This window comes from Pleurodeles waltl, chromosome 8, assembly GCF_031143425.1.
Source record: "Pleurodeles waltl isolate 20211129_DDA chromosome 8, aPleWal1.hap1.20221129, whole genome shotgun sequence".
Lineage (NCBI taxonomy): Eukaryota > Metazoa > Chordata > Amphibia > Caudata > Salamandridae > Pleurodeles > Pleurodeles waltl.
In genome coordinates, this window is record NC_090447.1 from 736142987 (window position 1) to 736163869 (window position 20883).

The 20883-nt window shown below is 41.3% G+C and overlaps 1 protein-coding gene across 1 annotated transcript in view; it reads right to left on the reverse strand.

Moving 5' to 3' along the window:
* PROS1 (protein S) overlaps positions 1-20673 on the reverse strand; it is a 377349-nt gene extending 356676 nt beyond the window's left edge. The window contains exon 1 of the mRNA XM_069204917.1: positions 20452-20673. Coding sequence (XP_069061018.1) covers positions 20452-20530 — 79 coding nt within the window. The 5' untranslated portion in view covers positions 20531-20673. The remainder of the gene's footprint in view (positions 1-20451) is intronic.
* Positions 20674-20883: the final 210 nt, after the last annotated feature.

Consider the following 20883-nt stretch of genomic DNA (forward strand, 5'->3'; position numbering starts at 1 on the left):
GTTTTTTTTAGGGCCTAGGGTGAGGGGGGCAGAGTAGTTATTAGGGACGGGGGAAGGTTTTAGGACTCACGGCGGGTGGGATGGTGAGGTAGTTTTGTTTTTATGGGCCGGGGTGGTAAGCTGGAGGTAGTTTTTTTGGGGGGGCTTATTAGGGGTCGTTTAGTTATTAGGGGTGGGGGAAGGTTTTAGGGCTCAAGGCGCATGGGAGATGTCTAGGTCGTTTACTTATTGGGGTGGGGGTACTTTTTTTTTAAGTTAAGAGAGGGGTTATATGACAATACCACGCATGCTGTTTCCACATTTGCCTTTACTAAGCATGCTTTTACACCAAAATTCGTTGTAAAGACATGCCTGGTAAAGGCATGCACGGAAAAGACGCGGTCGTGGTTCCGACCGCATTGTTAAGGCATGCGTGGTTTTGTCATACAACCACCAACATAGCTCTATAATTTTTCTCTTCCTATTTCAAATGTTACTTGGAGTAATAGTTATATATTTCACAAAATATTAAAAAGCAAATTTCCTTGAAAAACATAGCATAACACTTTTCAAAAGAATGTTATAAATATACATACAGTGCGGTATACAATTAGTAGATCATTACCTCCAACAGCTTAAGTGACCTCCTCCAATCATGGTAGTTGCTGTCAATTTCTGAAGAGTTTGAAGGACTTTACTGTCAGGCATGATGCCAGGAAGTCAAGTCTTTTAAAAGTTTTTTTCTTTTTAAAAAACAAAAAAAACTCCCAGAGTGGGAGTTTCTAAATCAGGCCCCAAGTCACAACAAAATCTTTGTAGCTCTGGCCCAAAGTAGCCTCTGTGCTACCTTACCTTTGCTACTGACACCACCAACATACCCCTTCCTTCTGACTTAAGACATCAAGAAAGAACTTGTCTCAACTGCATCCATGTGCTACTGCCTCCTCCAAGATGACTGTTGATACAAACCAATATCACTACCAAAACCATGCCAGCAACAACCAGTTGTGATCATGCAATAAATACAAAAGGCAAGAGTTAAAGCTTTTCAAAGGCAGCACGCCATCACTCCTTGTTTTTTCTTAAGGCCTTCAGTCGGATATGGCTAGCGCTCCCTCGTAGTTTTTGTTAACTGATCATAGAAGGCTCAGCCAGCTATCTCCTGCCCAGTCCACTTCACCTTCATAAGGTGGAATAGTCACAGCAAATGACAGCTGCCCCAGCTTCATGCATTCATGACACATAAGTATGAAATGAAGGCGAATATAAATTTTCTTCTCCAGCTACTCGTGGAATAAGCCACGCCTACTCATAGTAAAATCTTTGTGAATCAGGCTTTAGTATGGGTTCTGAACCAGTTGTCAGGAAAACAGTTAGCTAAAACAGACATCTAAAACTGCCTTTTTCCTCCATTCCAAGGCAGTGTATTTGTGCACAAAAAGATAACCTAGCTCTTTTTAGGTGCTTCCTTCACTCGCTCAGGGCAGTGTTCCTGTGCACCTAAAAATGAGATGCAAATAGCCATAGTTTTTGGAAGAGAATATATCTTGCCGCTTGAAAGAAAGGGGTTGAAAATCCACCTGTACATCTAGAACTTACCTTTAGGATTGTACTTCTGCTACTGACCCTACAAGACCATTAAGAGCCTTTGATAATGTGCTATCACTCACAACGGCATGGTGTACATGTAACACTGGATTAAGAAGCTGTACAACAGAGGATACAGGTTGTACTCCTCCTTCCAAGTCCTTTCCTCCCAGAAGTCTCACTTTTACCTGCACTTTCAAGTGCATTAGAAACAAGACTTAAATCAATTCAACGTACTGCACGGCACACTATATAGAAAGTTGGTTGTAACCAGAGCAAGCCGCTCAGCTATTAGGTTAAAACAAGAGTACTGCTAAAAGTTAATGCTTTAAATGTTAACGTTTAGTATGAGATGTAGCCAATGAAAAGCAATCTCAATATTTCAGCTACAATTGTAAAACATGTTTGTTCTGTTTATAACCCAAATTGATGTGGCTAAATGCATCTTGGTTTTTTAAGTCTGTTCAAGACAATTACTCATAATTAAAAACATTTTGGGCCTGATTACGACCTTAGCGGATGGTATACTCTGTCAAAAGTGAAGGATATCCTACCTGCCGTTTAACAAGTTCCATAGGATGTAATGGAACTTATAATACGGCAGGCGGGATAGCCATCACTTTTGTGGTTAATTATCCTATCCGCCAAGGTCGTAATCAGACCCTTTGTGTTATCACTTTTAAAAAATATATAAAAGTTCTGGTATTTTATTAAACTAGGTCTATTAAGTTTGATAGTCCATTATGTCTTAAGGTGTAAATCTATTTATGTCAAATACCAACAATAATTTATTAATTTAGCTTTCAGCATATATAACTTCCAATCATTTAAATATATTTATTACTAAATTAACATTTACATAAAAGGTGTAATAAACAATTAAGATGCATTTTTCGTTTTATGCCTTTATAAGTTGTTCGTTTTTTTCCCTCAAGACTCAGGGCCTCATTCCGACCCTGGCGGTCATGGACCGCCAGGGCCAGGGACGGAGGAAGCACCGCCAACAGGCTGGCGGTGCTTCAGGGGCAATTCTGACCGCGGCAGTAAAGCCGCGGTCAGAAAAGGGAAACCGGCGGTTTCCCGCCGGTTTTCCCCTGCCCCAGGGAATCCTCCACGGCGGCGCTGCAAGCAGCGCCGCCATGGGGATTCCGACCCCCTTCCCGCCAGCCTGTTCCTGGCAGTTTACCCCGCCAGGAAGAGGCTGGCAGGAACAGGTGTCGTGGGGCCCCTGGGGGCCCCTGCAGTGCCCATGCCACTGGCATGGGCACTGCAGGGGCCCCCTAACAGGGCCCCATTAGGATTTTCAGTGTCTGCAAAGCAGACACTGAAAATCGCGACGGGTGCCACTGCACCAGTCGCACACCAGCAACTCCGCCGGCTACATTCAGAGCCGGCTTCATCGTTGCTGGGGCTTTCCCGCTGGGCGGGCGGGTGGCCTTTTGGCGGTCGCCCGCCTGCCCAGCGGGAAAGTCAAAATTACCGCCGCGGTCATTTGACCGCGGTAAGGTCTTTTGGCGGTCTCCGCCCGGTGGGCGGCGCCCGCCGGGGTCGGAATGACCCCCTCAATGCTTCAGCACAGGAACCTTTTGTAAAATCCATATAATTATCTTTGTTATTCAGAAGGCTAATACAGCAGTCAGTAGAAATCAGTCATTGCTATTGGCCAACTACTCAGCTCATTTGTGGAGACAGTCGTGTGTGTGAAATCTGTTGTTTCACTTTGCACAATTGCAGGCACTGATGAGTGAGAAGAACTGCATGCAGGAGGATGCAAAGGTGATGTTGGAAGTGATGCCCTAGCTATTGGTAGGGCTGCAGAACCTTAAACACCTACCATTGTTAGAAGAGCGCTTGTGAATCCTCAGTTCTGCTCCATAAAAACATGGAACATCAACTGGTGGTATCTGTAATTTGCAAGGAGTGTGATAATACGTTAAAGCATAGTTGTGAGTCCAGCCCATCCCATTTAGTCACAATTATTAAGCAGAGACAAGTGTAATCACATCATTTGGACTACTATCTACACAGTGGGTGAAAGAATATCCATCGTGAAGGAAATGGGCATGTTGATTTAGGCCAACCACTGTGCAAGAAAAGGATGATGCCAGATATCCTCCCTCTTCCGATGTAGTATAAAAACTGCAACTGATCAACTCTTCTTTTATGTTGTTTCTTCATCTTCTGGCAAACTCTCATCAGCAGTGTCAAATGATAATTAGTAGAGAAATTATTTATCTATCCATCACCTCTTGTGCATCACGAGGAAGAACAGTGGATAAAGGTTGCAATGTTGAGTTCTTTCTTCTTCTTGGATCTTTAATGAAAGATTCAAGTTTGCTATTGTATTTTCAGTTTATTCTATACCAAAATGTTTGTGTGTGTGTCTATCTGTGCAGGTGTGCGTATGTTTTTGAGGGATTTAACAGATTTGTAATTATAAGGCTATAAGTATATCTCTGTGCAGCTGTGTGTGTGTGTATGACTGTATGTGTGTGTGCCTTTCTATTCATGTGTGATTTTGTGTGTCATTCTGTTTGTATGGTGTGTGTCTCCGCAGGTTTTTACACTTTTTCATTACTTCAGTTAACATTTGTGATCATCTGCGGTAGCCTCAATTTACAGGTATTTCCATTTATATTTGTGCCTTTATATTTCAGTGCATCTAAATCCGTTAAAATCTATGAATATATATTTCTTTATGACTATATTTGCAACTAAACTTTGCGGCTGGAAAACCCATGTAAAAATTAAACGAGACAGGTTTCAAACCTTTTTTGTTTTTTAAGGTAAGAAATATAACACAAATCCAGTAATCGAAATGGGCGTAATAAGAGGGGGCACGACATTCCCATACTTTAATTTATGAACAACCATTCCCCTACTTTTTATGAAAAGGCAACCACCCGGGACAGTAAATTCCGATATTGCAAATGCTTCAGCTGAAGTTCCACTCAAGGATTCTCCTGTGCTGTGAGACCGAGGGAGAGGCAGGCAGTTTAACAATGAACAGGCGCTATTTATTGCCAGGGTGCCTGATAGAAATGCAAATTCGCACAACTGCTTAATTTGCAAATATAAATGGGGCTTGGAAACTGATAATGGGCTAATCACATGAAACTTTAGCTTCAAGTGATTCCATCGAGTAAGGCCAGTACTGCTTCCGTGCACCCGTTACATGTCCAGATTAACCAGTTTCGCACATTTACATTTCTTTCAGGCAAACAGGCACCCTGGCAAGAACACTTGTTTATTGTTTAGCTGACTGCCTGCCTTCGGTTTCACAGCACAGGAGATTCCCTGCCTTGCACTTCAACTGGAGCATTTAAACTATTGGAAGTAACCATCCCGGGATGGCTGTCTTTTCACAAAAAGAGTAGAAGAAAGTTTTTTCATAAATTAAAAAAATATGGGCATGTCATGCCCTTCCAATTCAACCCACTTCAACCTCTCTTAAAAAAATCAAGTCATTTCAAAGGAGGTGAGACAGAAATCCCCATCCCCACTGAAGCTTCATTCTCTCCTGACTGGCGCCTTGGAGAAGACTATGAGACACTGGTACATCTATCCCTTATGGCCTTGCTGGCTGCCTCCAGTCTAGAATTCTCACCCGAACTGTCAGAACGTAAGACCCTGCACACTAGTGTACTTAGTGGATTTCACTGGAGCCCACTCTAAACCATGAGACTGTTGGAGTGTAACTTTTAGAATTAATATTAACTTGTAAAGCTTGCAATATAATGTGTACTAAAGCCGCATAGAAGATATGTTAACCTAGAAGAAAAATTAATATACACGTTTGAAATGTGCCCACAGGGAGTGGCCACCAAAGTATACGATGATTAATGAAACTGACTAATAATGAATTAACAATGCACTAATGTATGATTTTGTATTAGCATTAAGAGTTATGTATTAAGGTTTTGCTAAATTAATAACTAGGCCTTAGTTAGCAAAGGTCTGGGCCTAGCTGCCTGGTCTCATATTAACTGTGTTTTTCTAACGTGCAATGTGCTGCTTTCCTGAAGGACACGAAGCTGTACTTTTCCAGAAGCTAGAGATATGTGTGTAGCTGTAGTAAATTCTCTCATGGGACCCGACTTGCTCAAGGAGACATTCTTGCCGAATGCAACAGTGTAATTCACAACAGGTGCAAGGTCGCCTGGACTAGGAGAAGACAATGGAACTACTGACTGGAGCAACAAGTGTAACTTTTCTTACCTGACATTCCACCCGTTGAAGACATCAATCACAGGAGCCAATCAACTGCATGAGAACTGTCTTAGGAAAAAGTTCTAGTAAGGTGTGTGACGGATTATTGGACAGAGACAACGATGCACCAAATATTGCCCAATGGGAAATTAGAGACTTGTTCGACAACTTTGATATAACGGCGTGACCTGAAGAGGAATCAGCCATTTTTAGCCAATCTTCCTGAAGCCATTACGGAGCCTTTATCTTTGGCAGTCTGATACTTTAAACCATCCTCATCCTACCCCTTGCCTGTTATGCACTTCTCCTTCTTATGAGGGAAGAGTCTTTCTTGCTATGCCCTACTGAGACTTACCTATCTATCCTGGCTGATGGTGAATCGACTGATGTCCTGAGGATGAAGACTGATCCTGCATGCTGACTCATTCAGATGGGTAACTACCTGATGATAAACTGTAATTGTCTGTTTGCCTTTTCTTTCTAGGAACCAACTGCTCTTTTGATAGAGGCCATAGTTAGATGTTTTCTAAATACATGTTGCTAAAATTGTTTTGCATTAAGCCCAACATGCTGATGCTAATTAGAGTTTAGTTAAGGAGTTCACTAATATCGGATGCAATAGACAAATGACCGACTTATTGCTTTGTTGAATAATGTACTAATGATTCTCTGCTAAAGTTGACTTATGTTAATGTTGTGTTTTGTTCTAATGTTCATGATCTATGCTTTGATAAAGTCTTATTCGAGTTGCCAAGTTATTGTGGTATTAATGTGCTTATTGATATTGCGACTAATAAAATATGATACTAGAGTGTAACTAATAGGGAATAAATATCCTAAATCTTACTAGATTTGTGTGGTTATTCATGGCTGAAAGGTCATGGTATGTTTGACTCTTATTAAATGTTACTGATTAGTTTGATTGATTAGTTATCGTGAATATTAATGAGGCTATCGATCTATTGACTGTAATGCTAAACAGGCATCTCGTTCTGGGAAGTCCCCAAACATGGTCAAAAGATTCATTGGCCTAAAACGAGTCCCCTTGTAAGTTAAATTATCAAGGTTTGGACGCGTTATCAAGACCATGCCTTCCTGTATTTTTTCTGGGCCTCAGCTCTTTCTTGCTCCAGGAGAACCTCTTGCAGATGGCACACTGCTGACGACAATGTCTGGAAACAAGAAGGCTCTCACTGCGTGAACATACATGTCAACCTCATCCATTTGTGTTGTGTATAAAAAGTGCAGAACACGAATGATACCTATGAACAATATTGCCTTATCACTTAAGCACTACAATAACATTTAGGCTAATATCGGAGTCCTAGGAGATGCTAGGCCATTCTAGTTTTCCATGGATTGGCCTCTTAATTGCTGCACTTATATGTGTGTCTGGATGTCTCCTGGCTGTTTTTATAGCGGGAATCTAAACTAGATAGAGAGCAACAGAACGTACAATAAGGGAGAGCGAGAGCTCAATGGTGCAATTCAGGGTGCTACTCATCTTACAGTAAATAAAGACCTATTTTTTTGTTATAAACATTAACCAATGAGAGATTGGTTTTGAAGTATACTATGTTTGAGGTCCAAACCTACACCCACCTCCTGGTGTATGAGATGACTGCTGAACCAAGCTATGGTTGCAGTACAGTAATACAAAGATAGTACTTGGTCAACCCAATTGGAGAGAAATGATACCTAAACGCTCTGATACAAATCGTAAAAACGGTACTCACCATGCAAACCAACCTGTGCCCCAAGGCTACTCCAGGTCCCTCAGAAAAGGCATCACATCTTTATTTGTAAATTTAGTTTTTTTATTGCGAACATAAGGCTTATGATGGAGTCTAAGCTTTGAACAGGAAATGCGAGTAATATGACACACATGGAGTGGTCATATCACAGTCATCAGAAGAAAGATTCTAAACTTATAACACAGATAAAGGACCCTCTGCTGTATATTATAAGGTTACTGCAAGCCACCGAGGAGTTCCATAACCGTATAGAGGAACGAGACAGAAGGCCAAGTTCCTTTATAAGGTTATGAAACTTTGAGGTGACTTGAAATATCCTTATTGTGTACGCCGGGGAGTACTTTTTCCCCCATTTACTACATGGTCACACCATCACCTTTCCTACAAATCACTCAAGACCTTGGCGCATAGCTCGTTCATATGAAGGAGCAAGCATGTTTGATAACATGAAGAATAAAAATAAAACCTTTGGTGCAAAATGAAACGCATCAAAAACCTGTTAGATATTTGGTGTAAACAAATATTAGAAACAGTTCAATACAAGTCATTTCTTAACAGAAAAAGCTGCAGTAGCTCAGAACCTGTATGTAAGGAGTGCAAAAAATAAAAACAAATTCTCTCTGCTTGTCACTGTAAGCTATTAAAATGGAGCAGAAGAAATAAAAGCAATGTTCCATTTGTTGCTTTAAACAGCTGCTTCAATTATGCTCAGATACCTGACCTGCCTATCACCTCGGCTGCTGGCAACAGGCGTTGTGACATCAGAACTCAACCGTAATAACTCATAATAGTCGGGTTCTGACACCTTTTGATTATAATCAATGACGTGGTGTGTCACAAATTGCCTGTTATGAAGAAATTAAAGACTGCCGTTTATACAGGGATTGCAGAATCCCATGTATTATACATACCGTGCACGCTTTTGTCTACGTTCACTCTGTATAAATGCCACCTACTTGCATAAATATTCAGAACAGACAACTATCAGCAAGTGCTCCAATTTTAATGTTGCCACTTTGTGGAGTTCCTCAACCATGTGTACAGGACTATGGAAGAAGAACATAGAGAATACCAAGTGCAAGGTGAGAGAGAAGAAGAGGTTCTCAGGGAGCAGAGAACTTCTAGCGGGTTAGAGGGAAGGGGGAGGAGACTCTGGACATGAGGCAGTGAACTAGTAGAGTGAGCATTTATCAGTGTAATAAGAAGTTTGACATTGCCAGACCCTCCCACTAAAACCCAGGAATTGGAAAAGACTTATACATCCTGGGCCTATTCATAAACTTCACTTTGTAGTACATTTAGTAGTACTACAAATGTACCACTCACCTACTATATAAAGCTATTCATTAACTCACATGTGGAGGTCTAAACCTCTACCTTGCCTGTGTTCATGTGAAGAGATCCATGCCTGACTGCGTCGATCCCCACATACGCAGGCCTACATTTTAGTAGTAAATGTTGGAGTGACAGGGAGAATGACTGGAAAATGGGGAATACTTACTACTAAATGGGATGTATTGTATTGTATTGTATTGAGTTATTTATAAAGCGCATTCCGTCAGGACGCATCGAAGCGCTAAACTGAGCAAGTCAATGGAAAACCAAGAGCTCCCTAATCAAGTGAGAAAGCCGGCCTATTGAGAAAAAAGCCAGGTTTTAAGATTTTTTCTAAAATTAGTTTAAGTTGCTGTTTGACGAAGAGCAAAAGGTAGAGCATTCCATAGCCTTGCAGCTTCCACAGTGAAAGCTCGACCCCCCCCCCCCATCTAGCCTTATGACAGCGGGGAGCAGCAATCATATGTTTAAAAGAGGATCTAAGGTTTCTAGTAGGTTGGTAATATCGAAGGGTAGACATCAAATATTCACAACCCTCAGTGTGAAGAGCTTTGTAAGTTAAACAAAGAGATTTAAATGTAAACCTCTTATTGACTGGTAGCCAATAAAGCAGTTTAAGGCTGCTACTGGCTGAGGAGGATCGTGGAAGATTCAAAATAAGGCGAGCCGCAATGTTCTGAATAATCTGAAGTTTGTGAAGGGAGGTTTTGTTAGCATTTAACAGAAGAGCATTGCAATAATCTCATCTTGAATGGGGAATTGATGGGGTTAATGAGTAGTAAAGAGGGATTTAGATAAGGTTAAGAAGGGAGTTCATGATGGATATGCAGCACCCACAAATGAGTAAGCCCACTGCTATTCACAGACTGCACTTCTATAGTTATTACAGTTACAAAAAACCAAAACAGTTGAAAATGTACTCCTGCTTAGACCTGGAGTAAGTCCAACACCACACATGGGCAATCAGTGCAACTGTAACAGTCTCCCATAGGAAATTGGGCACATAGAGACTTAAAAAAAAAAAAAAGATTCATTTCAACTTTTAAAATATATATAAATAACTGTAATGTTTAGCTAACCATACAAAAATAAATATTTTTTTTACAATATTTTCCTAACATTTTTAATTTAAAAAAGCTTTTAACTATATTTTTTCAAAAGAAAATTAAAATAATTTACATTAATTCTATGCCTAGCTTTTGGTAACTTCCAATACATATGTATGAAATATACCCATTTTACTTTAGGTGTTTTTTTGAATGAATATTCAGAAAAACATTTTTAATTCAATATATAAGATAAAGAAATAGTTAATGCCAAAGTTAATAGTGATGTAGTACTTTTACATTTTGTTCTATAATTACAATAAATATATAAAATTTATATTAAGATTTATCATAAAATATATTTTTTTTAAAGTTTAATAAACTGTTTTTTTACTTTCTCCTATACTTTGCCAGTAGACCGCAGTAATGATATTTGTGTTTGACCACTGACTCCGCTTTGCACTTAGCCTAGCTGCACACCGTCACATTGGTAACCACCCGCTTCGATTTGATTATTGACTTCATTTTGTGCTCAACTTAGCTTTTGGCCACTGCCATGTTAGAGGTGCAGACTTTAGAAGTGTAGAAGCTGCAGGTATTTTTTCATGCCCATGTTATGCAATGTGTTTTTCGCTCATGTTTTCACTCTGCGTGTTCTTTCTCATCATGGGCTAGGACATAATATGGAGGAGTCAGAGAGATAAGGATGTACTAGGATGATGTTTATGGTACGGCCGGGAACGGTTTAGTTTTAGAAGGGCGCCTTGGGATCTTGACCAGTTCCAACGTGTTTCTTTCAAAACTGACCTGAAGTAGCCAGCATTTTTTAACAACAATTCACACTACAGGAGGGGTTTTCTAGAATTCTCCTCTCTGCCTTGTTTAAGGTGTATAAGAGACGAGACCAAATTGACCGGGAAGTGGATTGAGTTCTGGCGGAACAGGGACGCATGTGTCCGTCACAAATTCCTGTGAGGGTCGTTTTTTTCTCTCTTTCTTCATGGTCGACCGGGTTCAACGGCCTGTTGCTGGCAGAAGGGATGAAGTGAATTCAACTGTGCCCTGCTGTGATGCATTTTTAATTCTTGTTATTTGCTTTGCATTCTGCACAAATATATATATATGTGCTGTTTACAGATTGAAGCAGAGTATTTTTTGTACATGTTCTTATTTCATTGCTGTGACCATTTTTAAACATGCACTTTCAGTATAACACTTTTGACCTTTCTTTGCGAGTCTTACAGAGTGGTTTAACAAATGTATTTCCTAGAGTATGAGTTGCATACCAGAAATTCCTTTCAGTGTGTGTGTGTTTCATCTCAGTCCATAGTAAAGCAAAACAACTGCAGATCTCACTACGGGAGAGGCCTCCGTCTACACGTGAAACGTCCCGGGTAGTATAACACTCGTAAATTAGTTGTAGTAAATTTACACTAGTAAATACTTAACTGCCATAAGTAGCACATTTACTACAAAGTGTAATAATAAATTTACATGTGTAGATTTACTCACTTGTAAGTTACCTTTGTAAATAGGAATCCCTGGGTTTTGGTGAGAGGGCTGGCACACACATCTGCTTGTCTTCGTCTATCAGAGCACACACAGTCCTATGCCAGCTCAAAGTAGCCATCTGGAAGATATTGCCTCGGTCTGCTCAAACACAATAAATCACTGTGTCTGTCCCCCACTCATAGATGTGACCAGGGCACACAGAGATTGCACAGTTTCATATGGTCATCTCATGTCTTACATGTTTATAACTAGCATCAATGGGCCCACACAGTGCATATATCAGGACTTCGGGCTGTAACAAATAATAATGCTCCCACAAAGTACATACATCATGATGCTGGGCTGAATAGGAAGCTGACTCCAGACAGTATGCATACACTACTGAATAGTAAGCAGTGCTCATATGTTGATGCAGGCTTGCCATGGCAGCAGACAGTATGATATTTGTAGTGGGAGGCATCCACCACAGGTGAAGAAAGCTTCTTGTCCTAGACGCTCTCAGAGGTTTAAGAGAAGGTAGATCCAACAGTAGCTCCTTCTCCAAACAGAGTCCCTTCACAAAAGGCCAAGAGTTGTTTGTTTCTCAAGAAGGAAAATCTAATTACACAGAGAGCAGCAGTGTCATCCACACAGAGGGCAGCAGTGTCATCCATGGCTGTGAAACCTACCTAATCAAGCTCATGTCATTCCCCCCAAACCACTTCCAATGGGTAAGAGCAATCCTCTGAAAAGGAGATACAACATGGGCCTACTGCCAATTCTCGGTTTCTTAATCACTGGCCTTTAATGGAACTCAGTCAATCTAGTGAAGGGCCTTGCGGTCCTTCTTTGCCCTTTTTATGTCCAGACCTCATTAATGTAACTCACCAGACTGTCTGAGTAAGGCAAAGCTATTCATTGATATGCTGTGACTCCTATAATGTCTCCTCAGCCTGCCCTGGGTTGCTGCAGGGTCTATGGGTCTGCCGGTCCGTCTATCAGAAAACCCTCACAAATATCAGGCATACTCTGCCACCTTACGTTTGACATTAAAAAGAACAAACAGTGCTCTTTTTTAATATATCAGTCATCTGTAAACACATTAGCTTCAGTCATTATACAGTGCTACCTGCTCATTAAGACACAGTATGGGGATATAACAACGTTTGGAATGAGTGTTGTACTATCAGGGCTTTGTAGTTATATGGTTCTTAGTGAATTAATGGTGTTGCTTCAAGAAAGAGGCATACGTCTGCCCTGTTTCACGCCATATACTAGGCTGTGACAGTTTGTTGCTCTCTTTGGATGGGTGGGGAGTGGTGGAATTTGGAATGTCTTCAGCTATGGTGAGTGTGCACTTGGATTTGCGCATGTGCTGGTGAGCTCTACTGGTGGAAGGAATGATAAGAGTTGTGATGGGTAGTCGGGTCTCCCAGAACTTAGTTAATGTGGCAGATGTACAAAGAAACTTTAATCTCAATAACAGGTGTCTTCTAACAACCCAAAGGACTTATGTTGCTGTTATGTGGTACATTCCCCTGACGAGGTGTGATCACAAAAACAGGAGTCCTTCCACCGAGAGACCAGAATGGCCAAAGATGAGCACCCATCAAATCAACGTTCTGATCAAGCAATGCTGAAGGAAATGCCGACAGCACTGGTTTGACAAGTGCACCATCCAGCACCAGCCAAGGTACGTCTTCACTGAGCAGGTAACCCAGTGCCCAGCCTCAAAAAACTGAAAGCTCTGTGTCAAGTACACATAGATAATCCTGCTGTAGAAAGCTGCCCTTGATAGTGAGATCTCTTTGGACTTAAAGTACTGAACTCTCCTACAAGCTGCCGATGTGGAGCCGGCTCAGTGAACTTGCATATGTGCTTAACCTTGCCTAAGATCAAATTCTGAGGAAGCCATCATGGAAAATTGGGAACAAGCTAGAGTTGGAAGAAGGGCACAGAGGGTTTAGTGTTTAACTAAGAGCCCATGAGTGAGAATGCTTACTTTTTAGTTGCAAACCTTATCTAATTGTTTGGTTCTGATATTGAAAGTACTTTCTTTTGAGTAGAAGACAAGAACTGGAGTGGATAGTGATTTACTGTCTTTTGTGTGACAGTTTAGGCTAGGAGTCTCTGCTCCCAACACTACCTCACTGATGAGAGTTTGACTGCTCGCTCTTGATACCCTAAGCATTAAGTGCCGAAAGGGACTACTTAGCCCAGTTTGCAGAGTCATAATAGAATGGGTCGCAGGACACCAGAGGCAAAAAACAAAAAAAAACAAAAAAACACAGTTGTAGAGCAGTAGCCCATGTCTGCACCTATGACTCCCCCTCCGGAGGGGTCTGAAATACCACCACCATTGTAAACCTATTTTCAGGATATAGTTGCAAATTCCATGCAATGGTAGTCTTGGAATGGAACAATCTCCTTCCACAGGCACCTTTGCCAACCACAAAGCATAAAACCTGTCTCTGCCACAATGAAACACGGAGTGCTGAATGCGGATAAAAAAAAAGATGTGAAAAGAAAAGGGCATGCATTTCTAACAGACTGAACATTACAGGACTAATTGAGGCACTCTGAAGACCACTACCCCTTCCACAGGCATAAGTAATGTTTAATTCACTGTCTCACCATTTGAGAATTGAAACATTTTCAATATTAATTATCTACAACAAAATCATTGTTACTCATTTAACTTAAATAGCTAATAATCATTGACAAAGCCAATAGTTCTGGCTGGTTTTAGGTGTGTGTCAGCTGCTGTGTTATATAGCTGGATTCTATAACATAAAGCTCAGCGTGGAACCAAAGATTGGGTGGCATACTAAGGGAATCAGAGAAATGTATTTCACCAGTTTAAGCAAGTCCTTAATTACAAAAGTCACGCCCCTTTTGGCGACCCCATCTACCCTACTTTTTACATCCCTTTTAAAGACCCGGTTCACATGCACTGCAATCAGTCAATTATAGCTTATAAACAAATAGCACTTTGTATTCAGAGATTTCTTTGTTTAAATGCAACTTTAAGTACCTTTTTCAACCATTGCATCTCACGCCATCTGGGTGGAAACAAATCTAAATTTAGCCAGAGTCAGACCCCACTAAAGGGGCGAGGGCCGAAATAGAAATTTCGATGCATGCGTCTCCTACTGTGACCTAGAGACATATATATATATATATATATATATATATATATGCGCCAATCGAGGTCAGATTGGGAAGGCAGGGAGTCGGGCACTGTGCAATGGGACTGTGCCTCAGGGTCACCTGTGGGCCAGTTGTTTAGAGCCTCAGACAACCGGTCTACAGAGCCTTACAGTCTACTGTACTGTGTTTTCATCTCACCCACACCCTTCCCCCACCCGAGTGAGGCTGGGGGCACGTGTTGCTCTGGCCCTTGGGCCATTCTCACCTCGACCCCAACGTGTTCCACCCAGTGTCAGTGTTTTACCCTCAGCCCTCCCCGCTGTGCCACCACATTCTGGCCATGGTTGACTGGGGAGGAGGAAATATGCAGAGGCCGCACAGGGGCCAGCTGTTGTCACCTTGACCCATGTGTCTTTCAAGCCCTGGTGAAAGAGGTGTGTATTTGCATAGGCCTCTGTGTGAGGCCACCTTAACCAGACAATAAAATAGAAAGGCTGTAAGCTACATCGATTCAGCATCCTATGATTCTGGGCAAATCACTTAATCTCCCAAGGCATAAGGTAAAAATACACTTGATCTTGTGTAATATAACTAGCACTCAAGTAAATCGCTCCACTGCCTGGGGGCTGAGTTCACACTATATAAAATTACACAAACAAAATAATAACTGTCCATATTCTGTAAAGGCCCGAGCCATGATTACTAAAGATGAGTCTTAATATAAAAACATTGATATTCCTTATCCACATGGCTTTTCTGCCTTTGTCTAGGTTAGTAGTTCCCAACCTGTGGTCCTGGGACCCCTGGGGGTCCACGAAGCCTTCTGACTGGCAACTGCTTAGAAAATTAAATAATATTAACAGATTAGGTCCCCAGCTTTCAGTAATGACTCAATCAGGGGTCCCCGGATTCCAAGAATAATTCTGTGGGGGTCCTCGGGTTCCAGTAATGATAAAGTGGGGGTCCACAGAAGTCAAAAGGTTGGGAACCACTGGTCTAGGTTTAACTGTTAGTCATCTTTAGAAGAACTTTGAATGCAATTTCCCCATTACATTTGCTTTCAAAGTACATACTGATCAGAGGAAAAAGTATTGGCTTTGGGTGATTTTCTTCATTTTTGTACCAGTCAGGACGTTAAAATACCGGTCATGGTGGTAATTAACTGGCCAGGTGGCAGCCCCAGCCAGATCAGTGGTGGTGGTCCATGGGCCATTTTATTTCACATCGCCAGTCCGGCCAAACTGCAGCGCTTCTAGTTTTCACCAATGTAACCGTCTCTGTAAGCTTTAAAATGCTTAATTAGCAAACATTTCTATAAAAATTAGTCCAGTGACACTAACCAAATGGCGAGCGACGAACGGGGCGATCTGGAATGCGGGGCACTTTTTAGGTTCCCCCTGCACAGCGCTTGTGAAGTCTATTGTATTTAATATGAATTTTAAGAGGGGGATAGCATCCCGTCCCCCCTTGCTTTCCTTGGTACCTGTGCTTGCTCCTTACTTTTCCTCCGTTTCTATTGGCTGTCACGCTATTTTCCTTAATTTACCAATGCTCGTTCTTCCTGTCTTCTTCTTATCAGCATCCCTACGCCGAAGTACTCCTTTTCATCTGCTGTTTATTTTTCGGCATGCAGCTCATCTCCTTCACCCCTGTCCTCCTCCCCCTCTCTGCGATGTCGTCACCCCCCTCACCCAACGTGGTGTCACAAGACCACCTCACCGTTGTCCTCTTCCTTCTTTTGATAGCAGTAAATGTATGATGCAGAAAAATGGATGCCAGTGAGGAGAGGCTTTTATTTTGTTTCGTACCGGAGTTAGAGGGGAGAGGCTTTTATTTATACAGTGCATAGCCAACCCGAGGGTATCAGAGCGCTTGGCATGAACATCAGTTTCATACTTGCATTACACACGGTCCCGAAGCCAGCGGGGAGAGACTTGTTTTGTATGCTGTTTTGTATGCGCAACGTTGACCCAAAGGTATCTGAGCGCTTTGCACGAGCACTTGTACTTGCATTATCTTTTTGTGATAAACGTGCAAAATTGTCATTTTAAAGAAAGATGCTCATGTGCCTCCGCGGAAAACAAAGAACCCTGAAGGAATTCCACCTCTTCTATTAATGTAACTGAATTAGCGCCATGAACACAGGGTGTGAATTGGTCTAAAATTCATAACCCCTGCAAAAATCTGTTGATAATTATGGCAGTTTGGGAATCAATCCTCTCTATTGCGTTCTGTCCAATCTAGAAATACACAGACAACTTTTCACCCAAGGAAATGAGAGTTTTGTATGTTCTAAAAAAACAAATCACTGTTTTCAAGCCTGGTGTGATTACGAAGATGTGTGCTACATGCGGAGTACTCAAAACAGTAGGCTTGACTGCTTTGAGCCAGCCACCTTCAGCCTTTGGTTTAAGACGGTTCCAGTCACATTTTTTCCTCGACTCAGTGGAGTAATTCATTCTCAACACTATGATTTTGTCTTTTGGGTGTAGTAGTCAACTTTCTAAGAGGTGCTCTATTGCAATTCATGGATCACAATGTTTCCAGGAGCAGCAGCAACTCGCAAGGACTTTTTGGTGAACGTAGAAGCAGTCTTGTAAAGAATGCTTCCCCAACTGAAAGCAACACATTGTGCATAGTAAACAAAGGTCCAAATGAAGTATGACCTCGATAAGTGTCTAAATGCATAATAGGTATTCATCAAGATGAGTATGTAAAACACATTAATACTCGTCAGGTGATATGTTTTAAGAGCACATTTTATACGTGCAAGATAGTAATTCAAAACTAATTTACAGAAATGGTTTATATCGAAAGATGGGACATGACAAACTTTATATAGTCATTTACATCCTTTACTTATCTTAGTTTGAGTAAACATCTGGTTCTACTTGTGTTGCTTTGAAACGCTGGCATTTCAAGTTTGGTTATTTAAAGCCCTTTTTTATATGATGGACTATTTCTCACCTAAAGCCTCCTTCTTAGATCAAGGCCTCTGTCGAATTTTGCTGTCGTAATGCGCATAATTTCAGAAATTTCTCCAAATGCTTGTTAGAAAAAATTCCAAAACCTATGGCATTATGACACTGAGTAATTATGCAACATTTTCTGTTAAAATGTATTGCAAATGCACAAATAGCTGTTACAGCAAGCATGCAGGAACATCAGCATGCAAGAGGCTGTTGTTGCCTGTACTTTTGTTTAAATGCACCCTCACAGCAACGATTGATATAGGGACGCATTTTGCGCTGAAATATAGCACAAAATCACAGCTTTGCATTTTGCATAATTTCACATAATTATGCAAATTTTGTACACCCTTAGCTAAAACACAAATCACATTACAAGCACCCCAATAAATGGTGTACTATTTACTGCACCTGATAAAATCTGACAAATAACACCCAGTAATGTCCCAGTTTTGAGGGAATAACCAGCATAATTTGGGGCTTGGCACATCAAAACCCACAAGTTCCGGTAAATATGGGACATTTTACCCTTGATAAATATTGGTAGATAGTGAAAGTGAACATTTTAATAGCTACTACTAAATGTGTTTATCTTCCAATTAATACCAGAGTATTTTCTAATGTACACTGTTTGCAGTGGGACTAACGTGTTATGAAAACCTTGTTTTAAACCGATTGATTTCAGTGAAGTTTCCATATTCTTGTTTATATGGTCTTTTCTCCAGTGTCAAATAGGATTTGGTGAATGGCTTGTACAAGAAAACACCAGTGTCACCTACAGTTAATTATCCAGCTTTCCAGTACGTTGGTGGTTGTATTTTCACCTGCTGCAATTTCCATCTTCATGGCAGGAGCTGTAGCAAGAGTTATTTTACTTGCAAACACTGACTCCACCCGTCATGACTCTACCCAATTGCCGCCAGATTCCTTAGCGACATCAGTCACTTGTCTTCAGCCCCCCATTAAATTATCGACTGGTGGAGTCCCTGCAGCACTGGCCCCCCTTCCACTACTCTGTATCAGTTCCTCAGACTGATTGTAGATCCTAAAAATGTAACACCAAATTAAGGGTACATTTCCAGGATCCACATTAAAATGCCCTTGACATGCTGGGATTTTCTACCTGAGAAGATTTGCGTTATATATATATATATATATATATATATATAAAGCCACTATGTAAAACCAAGGTGGCCTTGCACAGAAGTAGCATCACAGTTAGAGTTTCAGACACAGTCAGAGCCACGAGATAACGGTTACTCCTGGGGGCTGTCCTTATACACTTAGGAAGACCACCATCTCTTGCATTCAAAATGTTGTGTTGGAATGTGAAGTTAGGGATGGTGTAAAATCTTCCTTCTTAGGCTTCGCCTGCACAGTGCTTGCGCTGTGCTGGTGATTAGGTTTGCCTGCACTCTATGGTATTGAATATAAATCTTAAAAGGGACTTGCATCCTTACCCTCCACCATGCTTTCTTTGGGTCATGCGCTTGTCACTTACTTTTCCTCCATTTCTATTGGATGTCACAATATTTTCTTGCATTTACCAATGCTTGTTCTTCCTGTGTTCTTCTTATCAACACTTTGCTTCTTTGGGTTTTCCTCTGCCTTTACCTACTCTTCCTATAGCTGCACCCATTTCAAGCATACTTGTCAGGTACGTGTTTTTTTTTTCTTATACCTACACCCTTTACCTAATTTCCCTGCTTTATAGCACCAGTAGTAGCACAATATATTACCTTTCTCAATAAACAAATCACAACACTTTAATAGAGCTTCAGTAACTTATATTGCACAACTGCTCACCAAGCTACAACTTTAAAAAAAACAGTTTATTATTCATCAGATACGCGAAACCTACTGTATTTACCAATGCTTGTTTGGGAGCGGCCGGGTTTAATCGTGATCCCAATCCGACCCTGGCGCCCCTACATCCTATACAATGAAAATTCATATTGCACGCCCTACGTGGACGCTAACTCCCTGACTGAAGGGCACGATTGCTGCTTGCAATCACTACAACCACGTCTATCCCTTTCAGCAGAATTTCAGGTTTCCGAAGTTTATTCTTCACGTCTCACCGCTACGCCAAGATCATATCTAATTAAAAAGCCTCGCAGTTAGTTAAGCGGCTTTAATGAGATCCCGAGCACGCGACATTCAGACAATGTTTCCCATTCGAAGGCTCACTGGGAGTTCAATCAAAATGTACAGGCAAGAAAAATACTTCCGGAGAACGTATTTTTGGTTGATTCACAAATAACTATTTGCCACGGACTGGAAAGCAAAGCTCGTTTCAACATACCTTCTCTTGGAAAATTCCTCAGTCAGAACGTTACAGACATGCCCCATGACCAAGTAAACATATTTGTTCGGGTTCCCCAGACCAGTTCATTAAAGTGAAAATACAAAGCTAAAAAAAACACTTCGTCAACAAAACCATTTAAAAATATATATTTCGCATGGTGACCCAAAAATATGTCCATCTGGTAAAATCGTATTTGCCCTGCAGATCTGATTTATATAAAGTGTGTCACAGGGATTCACTCAAAAAAAGGCTTAATGGGCTACCGAACAGCACAGCTGTTTGGGCTTTGGTTGTTTCGATTGCTTATAAAGAGGAAACGGAAGTCTTTTTTGACATGTAAAAACGCATTTTGCACAAAACTGGGTTCCCGCAAAATTTAGAAAAAAACCAAACTGTTTCGTAAACCAGCATTCAACTTTTGTTACACAGACTGTATTACACAACTCGACTTTGGAAAAACAATTATGTCATGGTCGTTAATCCTGTTCATTCAGCTCACATTTGCTGATTTTGTGCACTTATTGTCGCACGCGCGGAAAGCGAGTTAGCAGAAGGATAATACTCACACGTATATGAACAAAATTTCATATAGGACAGAGCAACTTAAAAAATGACGAACTCACACGTTACCCGAGCCTCTGAGAGGATGACTGCCAAAGGGAAACAGGCGAGAAAGCCAAGGCAGACGCCGAGGAACCTCATCCCCGAAGAATGGAAGAGAGCTAGCGGGGGTCACGGTCCACGGGCTCCCGTCGCGCCTCAGCTGTTCCTCTTCGGCCGTTTTCGTATTTTAGGAGGATTGTCGCAAACGTTCCTCTCTCTCCCGTGGTCAGTGGGAAATAGACTATGCCTGAAAATGTTTTCAGCTGCCGGAGGGAGTGCTATAGTGTAACACGAGGGGAGGAGAGGGGCAATGATGAGCGGCTCAACAAAAGACCTTTCCCGGAAACATTCGTTTTGTGCTGAACTGTGAGGTTTGCCAAATGTCCCTACTCGAAAAATACCTAATTTGGCACACTGCAGAGTAAACATCCTCATGTAATTAACTACTTGAC